Source organism: Phoca vitulina, unplaced genomic scaffold, assembly GCF_004348235.1.
Source record: "Phoca vitulina isolate PV1807 unplaced genomic scaffold, GSC_HSeal_1.0 scaffold63, whole genome shotgun sequence".
Classification (NCBI taxonomy): domain Eukaryota; kingdom Metazoa; phylum Chordata; class Mammalia; order Carnivora; family Phocidae; genus Phoca; species Phoca vitulina.
In genome coordinates, this window is record NW_022589766.1 from 5,301,522 (window position 1) to 5,314,401 (window position 12,880).

At 50.8% G+C, this 12,880-nt stretch overlaps 1 protein-coding gene across 3 annotated transcripts in view; it reads left to right on the top strand.

Moving 5' to 3' along the window:
* Window positions 1-5,639, top strand: part of DPYSL5 (dihydropyrimidinase like 5) — a 91,822-nt gene extending 86,183 nt beyond the window's left edge. For all 3 annotated transcript variants that reach the window (XM_032391504.1, XM_032391506.1, XM_032391505.1), the window contains exons 12-13: window positions 1,229-1,397; window positions 3,180-5,639. In XM_032391504.1, coding sequence (XP_032247395.1) covers window positions 1,229-1,397; window positions 3,180-3,265 — 255 coding nt within the window. In that variant the 3' untranslated portion in view covers window positions 3,266-5,639. The remainder of the gene's footprint in view (window positions 1-1,228; window positions 1,398-3,179) is intronic.
* The last annotated feature ends 7,241 nt before the right edge of the window (window positions 5,640-12,880 follow it).

A 12,880-nucleotide genomic window follows, 5' to 3' on the forward strand; every position in this document is an offset into this window, starting at 1 on the left:
CTAAAGAGCATGGGCCTCGGGGAAGAAAGCATCTCGGTGGAGGGTTCGGTGTGCAGCCAGTAGTGAGGGGGCTGCCAGCAGCCGGGGTGTGGCCTGCCAGGGTCACCCGCTCAGGATTCAGCCAGCCCGTGCTTCTACGAACCCCACCCCCCCGCCTGGGACCCCGGCCTCCAAAGCCGGGATGGCAAAGTGCAGCCCCGTAAAGGCCGAAACAGTTCAGACCAGGCTTGACGTTCTGAGGGTTGAGCTAAACTATGGCTCTGTTGTGGGAGAATATAAAGGAATATGTATGTAGGCGGAAGCTCCTTCAAGAAATTCCCCGTATGTATTGTTTCAACAAGATTTTCAGTAAGCAGCAAGCAGCAAGGAGGTTGAGGTTCTGTCCCTGACGAGTGCCTGGGGTGTAGATCATCTACACTGCTGCTTCAGACCCTGTGTGCCCACTCCAACTCACTCTGTCCTCCTCACGGTAGCACCTTCTAACGTGAACAAGCACACGTAAGTGACCTCTGCCGTAATTAGGGCTGCTGGTCCTTTATGTCACTTGCCACGTGCCAGAGCTGTTCTGAGAGCTTTATGTATATTAATCCATTTGATCTCGTAACAATTCTATATGTAATACTAATAGGTACTATCTTCATCCTAATTTGACAAATAAGGAAACAGACACAGAGAGATTAGATAACTTGCATAAGGTCGCAGAGCTGGGATTGGAACCCATACTGGATGCAGAACATAGGCTCTTAACTTTACTGCCTTTGTGAGTACAAAACTCATTAGTATTGCCATGGGGGTCGGGGGGATTCTCATCTCCAAATCAGCTCTATTTTGCTTCTGTCCCCATAGAGTTGTCAGGTCACAGTAAAAGGCATGGCCTCTTGGGAGCCTGGCAAGAGAGGGGATAGCATTGCTCCAGGTGAGGGGAATACCCCAGAAATCTGCCCGCTACCTTGGAAAGGATTCTACCAATATTGAGGGGGAGCCCACAGGGGCCCCCGTATGCAAGCGTGCATGCCTGCGCTCACACACACTGTTTAGGAGGTAAGAGAATCCTCCACTCCCTGAGCTCCAGATGTAAGGAACTTTTGTCGCATCCAGTCATTTGGGTCCTGAGCAGAGTGGCGGCATCCAACCTCCTGTCAGCCATGGAGGAGGCTCTGGTGGCGATGGTGTCTGGGCTCTGACAGTGTCCTCTTTTCCCGTTTTCTCCTTCTCCGTCCTTCACTAGACCTTAAAGGTTAGGGGAGTGGACCGTACGCCCTACCTGGGGGATGTAGCCATCGTTGTGCATCCTGGGAAAAAGGAGATGGGCACGCCACTCGCAGACACCCCCACCCGGCCCGTTACCCGACACGGGGGCATGAGGGACCTTCATGAGTCCAGCTTCAGCCTCTCTGGTAAGAGCAGGGGCCACTCCGCCCGGGACCTGCGTCTCTCCCGCAGTGGGGTAGCAGGAGCTGAGGGACTTCCGCAGCGTTTCCTCTCCATCTTCTCCCCTGCCCCGGCCCCCGCATGTCTAGAGATGAGTGCCGGGTCCCACAGTAGAGACACAGCAACATTAGGAGGGGCGGGAGGGCTCTCCAGGTCACGGGGCACCAGCCACTCCAAGAGGCCACAGCTTGTCTGGTGCTCCTCTCCCCATGGCTTCTAAGTCCAGATACTTTTTTTTTTCCCCTTGAAACATCTTGAGGGCTCTGCACACAGTGGGTGCCCTGGGGATGATCAGAGCTCAGAAGGGTTAACCCTCTGTGCTACGTGGGACTGGACCCCCACTGCGGTCTCTCCGTCCCCATCCCTGCTCCTCACCAGCCTCTGAAAGAGGTGTTTCCCTTATTCCCTTTCCTCTCTCACCCCAGCCCCATGTTTGCCCCTCCAGCACCTTCTTTTTTGCCAACAATTGTAATGCATGTGATACCATAGATGATACATGGGGTGTGTCTGTGCTCTGGGACTTTATTTATCCCAGGCACTCTGCAGTAGTGAAAGGTGGGGGTCATTGCCACAAAAACGGTAGCCCTCCCGGAGAACGAGCAAGGCTATATAAGGTGGCCTGGTCCTGCAGGCAGCTCTGACGGATGCTGGGACCCCCGCTTGAAGAGGGCAGGGCCAAGTCTCCCTGAACTCGCTGAGTGGCCTTCGGAACCAGACCAGGTGGAGGCCTGGCATCGCTCTGCAAGGGCCACACTGGGGCCTGAACAGTGAAAGGAGCAAGATCCAGATCCTTCCACACAGGGCGTGGCATTTACTGTACATACAAGCTGTCCTAATACGAGAGGCCGAGGAGTACCAAGGGAGCAGGGCTGCCCCCCGAGCTTCCTCTGTGCCCCACTATGTGCTGGGGGCAGCTCAGGTCAAAGGACACATGCTTCCTGTTTTGAGGACCTTGCGGTTAGGGTGGGGGTCCTCTCCATCCTCAGAGCCAGTCTCATTGCCATGATAACTGTTCCCCCACCCTGAGGGCCACAGTGACAAGACACGGGTGCTGGGAGTCACAGGAATCCGTGGTGTGGAGTGCATTCCGCCCTTCAGGCGTCAGCCACCCCCGGAGAAGCCTCAAGGCGCTCAGAGCTGTGGGTGCACCGGCCGTTGGCTTCTGCCACATCTCAGGGCACGACGTCTCTCAGACTCAGCAAATATCAGGCGTCCTCCCACCTTCCTTCCACCCAGCCTTGTCTGTTCTGGATGGGCTGGACTGAAGAATGTCCCACTCACTCCCTGGGACACCAAGCCTCTTTTTTCTAAGTCTTGGGATTTCAAGACGCTGGGCCCTTGGGGTGTGGTTCTTTGGTTTTCCAGAACAATGGAGTGCCCAGCCTTCTCCCTGTTGTACTCACCGGGGCGTGTGTACAAAGGTCCACATGCTGACGGGCTGATTCGTGGTCTGTGTGCACCACAAAAGCCCACATTCCCAGGCTTGGGAGCGAAGGTGGCAGAGGCCCTGAATCAGAAAGACCCGGGTTCAAATCCAGGCGCTACCACTTATACACACTGTAACCCTGGGCGAGCCACTTAACTTCCCTGAGCCTCGGTGTGCTCATCTGGAAAATGGGCTGGAGCTGTGAGGCTTCGGTTAGAGCATACCCACAGAGGGCTTACCAGCCTCCCCCGCTAGATGGTGGCTGTGCGCTTATAACCCGGGCGAGAGCCGCCGAGCTCACCCTCTGCTTCCTTCCCTGCAGGTTCTCAAATCGACGACCACGTTCCAAAGCGAGCTTCGGCTCGGATCCTCGCTCCCCCCGGAGGCAGGTCAAGCGGCATTTGGTAAAGGCACTGACCAGCCCCCCAAGTGAGGACGCACCGCTGCCACCAGCCCGCACACCCTCCGGCCACGGCTGCAGGGGGCGGGAGAGGCTGGGCCGGGCGGCACACCACCTGAGGGGGCCACGGGACCCGGGGAGCCCTCCCCATGTCTGACCCGTGATTCACTGTGCTTCGAGCCAACCCTAACAGGCACTTTGAGATGTGTTCCTCCCGCTGCAGTCCTTTCCTGCCTTGGCCCCGGCAGGCTTTTTTGGGGGCCCAGGAAAGCCACACTATGCACCGAGCCCACTGCATAGAGCCCAGCCCAGCCCCTCCTCTCACCCCCCCTCCACGTGCTGGCCTTTAGTGCCCTGCCCCCTGGCCGACCCACCAGCTGTCCGGAGCACTTTAGCAGGTGGGTGTTGGAGGAAAAGGACCCCCTCCCCCGCAGGAGGCCCTGTGGTCACTTTTCCCAAGTCAGACAGCTGTTGGCTCCCCAGCCATGCCCAGGGTGTCCCGTTCCTCCTGACTCAACGCTGGCTCCCGTGTGCGTGTGGTGGGGACACTCTGCACCCTTTGCCAGCTTCTTCCTCCTCCCACCCCAGCCTCTGGGAGTCACAGGCCCCGAGGGGCTCGCTGGGCGGGGCACGGGGCTGGTGCCAGGCGCGTGTACATGATTTTGTTTTGCACGTTTGGTTTGCGCAGTGGTTTGGTTTGACTTGTTTGTGCATCCTGTGAAGAATAACGGTGCTTCGTGTCACTAGCATAGCATAGAAACAGGAGTAGATGTGGACCTTAAGAGACGCTGCACTCGACGCCGACCAGACAGCCTAGGGCACAGACGAGGAGCGGGGCGAGGTGCCGGGCTCACGGGCCCTTCTTCTCCCCACCCAGAGTCTTCCAGGCTGCCGTGGCCCTGTCCCACGCCCTCCTCCCGCCCCCCCACCAATCCTGGGGTAGTTGTCTACATTCTGGGTGGGGGGCCCAGTATGCCAGCCCTGGGGACCTCCGGGAAGCAGAGTCGCCCCTCCCAGCACTAACACCCCCAAACACCCAGCTTCCTGTAAACTCCCCCCACTGGACAGAGGCCCAGCCACTCCTCCCGTGTGATTGGCAAGAGGCCTCACGCCTGCTGAGAGAGGGGGAGCAGGACTCGGGAGTGAGCAGGCTAGAGGCCGGGGAAGGAGGCCAGGCCAGCAGCACCAGGCCGGAAAACCCACCTTGCCGCACAGGTGCTGTGGCCTCCTGGGGTCAACACCTCCCCTTTCCCTGCTCGTGGCCTCCGTCTCCTCCCACGTCCAGTTGGGCTCTCCCTGCCTCGGATGCCCCGGGAGGTTTCCAAGGAAACGCTAGAGGCTGGGTGATCATCCACCCTGAGTGAGCCGGGAGGCATCCCAGCTGCCTGCCCTTCTTAAGCCTTGCCCTCCGGGCAGGGAAGTGATTTCATGTTGCACATTCGCTTTGCGCACCCCGCGCTTGCCCTGGGGCTCTTGGGCTGGTGGTCCTACCCTGCACATTTCTTCAGTGCTTTACATGCTTTCAAAGCACTTCCATATACGAGCTCTCGATTGCTCCGCCCGACTGCAGAGCATATGTTATTCTCCCCATTTCACAGATGAGGCCCAGAAAGTTTAGGCCTTCTGACCCCACGAGTGTCCATGACGACCCTTAAGAGCTTGGCTCGTCTACCCTAGTTGTGGAAAGGAAGAGTGGGGGGACGTCTCTTGTAGATCCCACCTGAGAATTGAACCATCCAGAAGACTTACTCCCGTGGTAGGCATTCTGCTTTGTTTTGCACAGGTAGATAGATCTTTCTCATAAACCAGCTAACGCCTATTCACTCTCTGAGCCAGCACTAGTTAAATGTTGGGGGGCTTGCCCTATGACTTGAGTTGCCTCCACATCCTCCCTTCTTGCTCATCTTCCTCACTTAGGAACTGAAAGGACAGAGACGGTACCCCAGGGAGCAGAGGCAACAAAGGCACTCATGGGGGGTGGCAGCCACGGGGACAGTAGGTAGAGATCTGGGCCTAGGAGACCATGACACGGACCCCTCGGTACAACGCACATCATCCTGTTTATCCCAGCCCGTTGCTGGGTCGTGGGCCTTGGGCAGATGCCAAAGAGCCGAGCAGTGGTGGCAGCCGGAGGGCACAGCATCCCTGCTTGGGCTAAGAAAGCTTTACCTTCTCTGAGTGCCTCCGCCCGAGAGATGCATGGTCCATGGGATGGCTCTGGGAGACCACATCTTGGAGTGGTCCACAGTAGGCCTTCCACTTCATCTTACCCCCCCCTCCACACACACATACCCCCCGATCCTTTCACAGACCCCGCCCTTGCCCAGGAGCTTCTAGATGAAAATCAGAAGGAGGTTCAAGGGACCAAAGGAACGGTCAGCCCCACCCCCCCCCCCCCCCCCCCCCCCCCACTCCTTGCCCCTGTGCAGAGCTCCAGCCAGCTCCATCAGCAGCCCCACTGCTCCTGGTTGGAATGACAAGGGTCTCTGGTTGCCCTGAATGCAGCTCTCAAACTGGTCTTGTACTTGCTGAATAAATACTGTTGTTCTTGCCTTAGCTGCTCTCTAGGTTTGTGGGATTAAGTGACCAGAAAATTGTGCTACCGTGTGTGCGTGTGCGTGTGTGTAGTGCTAGGAGTCCACAGTAGGTCTGTCAAGCCAATGCCGTGATGAGGGCTTTTCCAATACTGACCCAGAAACCACAGAAGCACGCGAAAACCCCAACCCCCTCCAGCTGCCCCGGGCGGCAGGCACAGCCTGGGGTCGGGATGGAGCCTCCAGCACCCAAGTGACTTCTCACTCCTCTGTAAACGTCATGGTGCTAAGATTGTGTCAACCCCAAGACGACACATGGTCCTGTGCTCTGGCCACCTGTTTGAGGCAAAGACAAAACAGCCCGACACATTGTGTTCTGGTGCAGGTTTGTATTAAATTGTAGCTACTTCTCACTTGGTCTCCGTTGTGTTTCTTCCAAAGAAGAGAGAGTTCGGCAGGGGACCTCCTCCCCAGTGGCAGGGGCAGACCTCAGTTGCTAAGAAAACTCAGCTTTGGTTCTTCACTCGTATTGGGTGTCAGGTAGCCTCTCACCGGGAGGCCTGAGCAGAGTCTGCAGGGAAAAACAGCTGAAAGGTGAGAGCCTCAGTGCCCAGTCCTCCTGGTGGGAACAAAACCAAGGCTTTTGGTGCCAGATTCCCAGGACAAGGTTGCTGAGTTAACCGAAACAGGGATAACTGGGGGAAAGCATTACATACAAAAGGCGGGGAAACTAGGCTTTCCCCACTTACCCGTTGTTGCCTATTCTTGGCTACCATTTTGGAAACCCATAGCCCCCTCTTCACACAGTGGAACTCTTGGCCGATGGAGCTGTGGCCTCATAAGATCACAGGACAGAGGGCTGTCCCAAGGCCAGTGTGTCTTTGAAGGACCTCCAGGCTACTCTCTGGTTCTCCAGAACCGCCCCGCCTTTGGATTGGTCTACTGTACCCTCCAACCCCTTCCACCTGCACCAAGACTCCTCTGCCTTCTCTCTAGATCTCAGCCAGCTGTTGGAAGGGATTACTGGATCAAACTCCCACACTGAAGAGTGAAACTGTTGCTTCCATTACTATAGGGTCACTTGTACTTATTTCTTAGCCCCTGAAGATAAAACCCTAATGAGGGAATTTTAGGCAGTGTACGAAATCGGTGGTGGCAAGGGAATTTTCCCAGCTTTCACCAAATAAACAACTCTGCAAATAAGACCACGACCAAAAGTAATACCCCAGGTGCTGCATTTGGGGCAAAGTAGTTGGCTATTATGAAATGAGCCGTATGTACTAGCTCCAGTGGGGTTTCTGAGCCAGTATTACCTGGCTTGTGAAGGATGCCGAGTCCCTGGGATGGGACTGGGCCAAAGTGTCTGTGTTAGCCTGATTTCCCATAACGTGAGAACACACCAGAATTTGATTAACTGCCAAAAATACATGGCTTCAAGCGTTTGGATGAAAAATAATGTGGCCATATGTTTGCCAGGCCATGTGTACCGTATGGGGTGATTGATAGAGAAAAAGAATAAGACACCCAGAAAGACACAGCAGGCCTTTGTGTGCATGTAGTTGAGGGAAAATAAAAAACCACAGACTTTAAAATAAGGCAGTCTACTAAGATCATTTATAGGATTATCTGCATTCAGGGAAACCTCACCAGCCATGGGCTGGGCAACTTTCACCCTCAGTCTCTTTACTCAGAATTACAGGAGGACTTTTTTTTTTTTTTAGATTTTATTTATTTATTTGAAAGAGAGAGCAAGAGAGCGAAGCACAAGCAGGGGGAGCGGTAGAGGGAGATGGAGAAGCAGGCTCCCTGCTGAGCAGGGATCCTGATGTGGGGCTCGATCCCAGGACCCTGGGATCAGGACCTGAGCCAAAGGCAGACGCTTAACTGACTGAGCCACCCAGGTGCCCCCAGGAGGACTTTTTTACAAAAGTATAACCCAACACTAAGAATTGCCTTGTAGTTGGTGGAGATGGGAGAGTCTCATAACACCCCAGGTCTAAAGAAGAAACCTCGTGATACACAGGGAGGGGAGACCTTATAGTGCTAGGTTAATAAAATATTATTTGACAGTGTTGTTGATAACATATTTGAAAGGGTTTTAGTGCTTTCCCACTAAAACGAAAGGATCTAACATTCTGTTGAGACTTGATACCATCTTAAAATGGAAGCAGACTTCTTCATTTCTTTCCCTGGTATATTTATGAACCACACATTTATACCTGCAGGGATCTTGTCCTGGTTGTCCCAGGATAGTTCTGGGTTAAGTCTATTACTCCAGAATAATTATGAATCATGCCCCCTTTCATATATGTCGTGCTTTGGGCAGTAAATCCTATAGCCACCTCATGCATGCCTATTTATTCGTCAGGCCATTCATATGCCTGTCCAGGAGTTAAAGAGTTATCCACCACTGAAAGATGAGGGGCAGGGCATCGCGGGAGGTGGGGAAAATGGGTCCTTCTGCAGGGAGTGGGGACAAGGGTGTCCTGTGACAAGCCCTGAGTCTTCACAGCTCCAGGAGGTTTCATGAGGTCTCAATGGCTGTGGATACAGCAGAGCGGTGAAGGTCAAGGGCACTTCCCTAAGCTTTTCAGTTTAGCTTATAAATTTACTGTTCCATTAAAAATGGTCAGTCTAGGGGCGCCTGGGTGGCTCAGTCGTTAAGCGTCTGCCTTCGGCTCAGGTCATGATCCCAGGGTCCTGGGATCGAGCCCCGCATCGGGCTCCCTGCTCCGCGGGAAGCCTGCTTCTCCCTTTCTTGCTCCCCCTGCTTGTGTTCCCTCTCTTGCTGTGTCTCTCTCTGTCAAATAAATAAACAAAATCTTTAAAAAAAAAAAATGGTCAGTCTATCAACTTTTATCATTTACTTTTAAGGGGACTTTGATCCCATTGATCCACTTAATTGGACACTTTACAACATTTACAACATTTCTAACTACATTTGAAATTCTACTTCCTTTTTAAGAATCTTTCCTAAGTGCTAAATAATTACTGCTAGTCTAACCAATGAAATCCATAAATATAGTGAACTTAGAGGTTCATTAGCTATTTCGGTGCCAAACATAAACTTAGATTCCATCTCGAAGTTCTAAATCTTAAGGTACACATTTTAAATTAGTTATGGGGCGCTCACTCTACCAGGCCCTAATTTTTTTACAAGTACACAAAATACCTAACGTGCAGATTCTCTCAACACAAAATTGTTAATACTATGGTTTGGGTTTGTTAAAGTCTTTCTTTTCTCAATTCTATCCTTGTGCCAAGTCTAAGTTCCCACTGGGCTTTGGCTGGGAGTCCTGGCACCTAAGAGGATGTGAGGGAGGCCTGCTTCCTCACTCCACTCAAGTGGTTCAGATTTCCAAAGTGATGTACCAGATTTTCACTTTACCACTACCCGGCCCATCTACACCAACCAAATAGTTATTAGCACAAGATTTACATGTAAGTTCCAGCCAAATGAATTCTGCTTCCTTTTACATTTTTTTGACTACATTAGATCCTTTGTATTTTAAGGTTTCTTTAAATTTTTTTTTTTTAAAGATTTTATTTATTTATTTGAGAGAGAGAATGAGAGAGAGAGAGTACATGAGAGGGGGAGAGTCAGAGGGAGAAGCAGACTCCCTGCTGAGCAGGGAGCCCGATGCGGGACTCGATCCTGGGACTCCAGGATCATGACCTGAGCCGAAGGCAGTCGCCCAACCAGCTGAGCCACCCAGGCGCCCCCAAGGTTTCTTTAAATTTTAACTTAACAAATTCTGGCCTTGTAGAGCTTTCTTTTAAAAATAGGCTTTATTTTTTTTAGAACAGTTTTTGATTTACAGAAAAATTGAAAAGATAGTACAGAGAGTTCCTGCACACCCTCCACGCAGCTTTCCCTATTATTAACATTTTACATTCATGTGGCACTTTTGTTACAATTAATGAACCAATATTGATACATTCTCATTCACTAAAACCCATACTTTAGGGGCGCCTGGGTGGTTCAGTTGGCTAGGCGTCTGCCATCGGCTCGGGTCGTGGCCCCGGGGTCCTGGGATCCAAGCCCCATGGCCGCTCCTTGCTCAGCGGGGAGCCTGCTTCTCCCTCTGCCTCTACCTGCCATTCCCCCTGCTTGTGCTCTCTCTCTCTCTCTCTGTCACATACATAAATAAGTAAATCTTTTTTTAAAAATGCAACTTTCGTAGCAACTAAACACATATGGCATACTATGTATTGTACTAAATTTTGTAGGCATTTGCTAAATGATTCTCCTAGCTATGACTTCTTTTTTATTCCGTAACCGCTGCAAAGTCTTTAATTTGACTATGGGAGATCAAGAAGATCCTGGTGTCATAGAATGGCCCATGATTAACAAGAAATATTCACATGAAACACAGGCTCTTGAGGTTTTACCTGAACTCTTGACTCGTGTGTCAAAATGTAGACATCTACATACGCACAGATGCACGCATGCACACACACACTATTTTTATTTTCACTATATAACCCCAATTTCATGAAGTCTTTGGAAATACTTTTGCATAAATACAAGGTATCTATTACCTTAATGCTACTTGAATTCAAATTTCCAAAATCCCGTTAGAAATTCTAGGACACCAAGCAGATAAAGTTAATAAGCTAATGTTGGGGAAACATGTATTATTATTATTATTTTTTTTTAGAAGTGGGGGGTCAGAGGGAGAGGAGAGAGAGAATCAAGCAGATTCCCCACTGAGCGGGGAGCCTGATGCAGGGCTTGAACTCATGACCTTTGAGATCATGACCTGGGCCAAAATCAGGAGTCAGATGCTTAACCGACTGAGCCACCCAGGCGCCCCAACATATATTATTCTTTTAATGCTACACAGGAAGTTAAGTTGAAACTTTTCTATGGATTTATATAATTTTGGATTATATGAGTTTTAGTGAATGAATTGATAAAAGACACATTCTTCCAGTTGTAGCACATTTCAGTCTCAATATCTTTCACTACTGTCAAACCCCGTGTCTTACATCATATTTACAAAAATGCTTTAGCTCTTTCATTTTAGAGCAGAAATTCAAATTCATGTTGAAATCAGTTATGCCATATCCAAAATCCCTCATTTCACATTGTAGATTATCACCTCGGGGGGGGAAAGCAAAATTACATTTAAAAAAAACGAACTCATTGAATTTCCCAGCTGAAACATTATATAGTATGTTTTAAATACCTTTTGAATTTATGAGGCAGTTAATCCTGAATTCCCAAATTTGAAACAGTACTTTATTTTTATTTTATTTTTTTTTAAGATTTTATTTATTTGACAGAGAGAGGCACAGCGAGAGAGGGAACACAAGCAGGGGGAGTGGGAGAGGGAGAAACAGGCTTCCCGCAGAGCGGGGAGCCCGATGTGGGGCTCGATCCCAGGACCCCGGGATCATGACCCGAGCCGAAGGCAGACGCTTAACGACTGAGCCACCCAGGCGCCCCTGAAACAGTATTTTAAAACAGCTATAAGAGTTATAAATGATCCTCTTACCAACAAAAGGAGTGGAGGTCACTGGGTCAACTACCAACTTTCTATTAAAGTCTTTGCCTTGCGGCGCCTGGGTGGCTCAGTCGTTAAGCGTCTGCCTTCGGCTCAGGTCATGGTCCCAGGGTCCTGGGATCGAGCCCCGCATCGGGTTCCCTGCTCCTCTCCCACTCCCCCTGCTTGTGTTCCCTCTCTCGCTGTGTCTGTCAACTAAATAAATAAAAATCTAAAAAAAAGAAAAGAAAAGATTTCTGTCTCTCTGCAACTTGTGCCCCTTTCCCCTAGCTCTTCCCTCTGGGGGTACACAGAACAAACAACCATCTCATTCAACGCATCTTATCTCTAAGAGTTCTGGAAGCTTTATTTAAACACAGCTTGCCAGGCTTCACCAACCCCCCACCCCCACCCCCAACCCACAGTTTCTGACTCAGTAGGTCTGGTATGGGGCCTGAGAGTGTGCATTTCTAACAAGTTTTCAGGCGTGCTGAGAACCACTGCTAAGCAAACAGCTCCCCTTCCCTCGGCTGTTCTCCCAAGGCAGTTTCTACACTCCGCTTACCCTCATCTTAAAACGTGGCACCAAGCCTCAAGAATGGAGGTTACGATCCTCACAAGCCAAAGACTTCCAGCCTGGGGAGGAGCAAGGAACAGCCGAAAAGGCAAAGGGTGGTGGGAAAGTGAATCTCTAAGCAATGACCTCCTTTGGAGGGCAAGTGCCTTCAGTTCCTAGGCAGCCAGAGCAGCAGCTGTAAGCTGAAAATGCCAGGAAGCGATATCTTCACCTGCCCCTCTCCACTGCTAGCCTGGCCTCTTTCTACCCTGTCTCTGCCTTGTTTGGCTTTTACCGGCTCCCTAAAATCCTGAGTCAATGGGATGGCCCCTGACCACCGTAGTAGTACCCATAAGGGCCCCCCAGGTGGCGCTTTAAGCTCATCAGTGGCTGCTTTTTCCTCTTAAAGGTGCCACGCCGACCTAACCTAGAGCAGGTAAGACCCCCGGAAAGGCAGACACATGCAGGTTACCATGGCCTCAGTTCCAGCCCCCAGAGTAGCTGGGGATCAGGTCAGTCTTGAGTGTGAGTGAGGGGTCAGAGCGGCACTTCTCCCAGGAGAACCCCTGGGGCCAATCTCACGGTTTAGGTTAAGGTTGCCAGATTTAGCAAATAAAAATACAGGATGTTCGATTAAATTTGAGTTTCAGATAACAAATAATTTTTAGGTTTTCCTTCATGTAGATGTGTCTCAAGTAGTGTGTGTGGCATACTTATACTAAAAAAGTATTTGTTGTTTAACTGAAATTCAAATTTAACTAGGCATCTTGCATTTATTTATCTGGCAACTCTAGTTTAGGTTTACTCACCATTTTCCGCCTTCTACAACATGCATGCTTGTGGAATACGTGCCAGGCATGTGTTAAATACTACAAAAAGGAAGCAAGTGTGGTTCTTGCATTTACAGATTAGTTTGGGGAAAAGACATATTGACAAATAATTATAGTACAGAAAGTGTAGGAAGCAACGTCATAATGGAAGAAGTTCGGGTTTTGGTTTTGGCTTTAGGTTCAAACCATGCTTCTAATGTTCACTAGCTGTGTG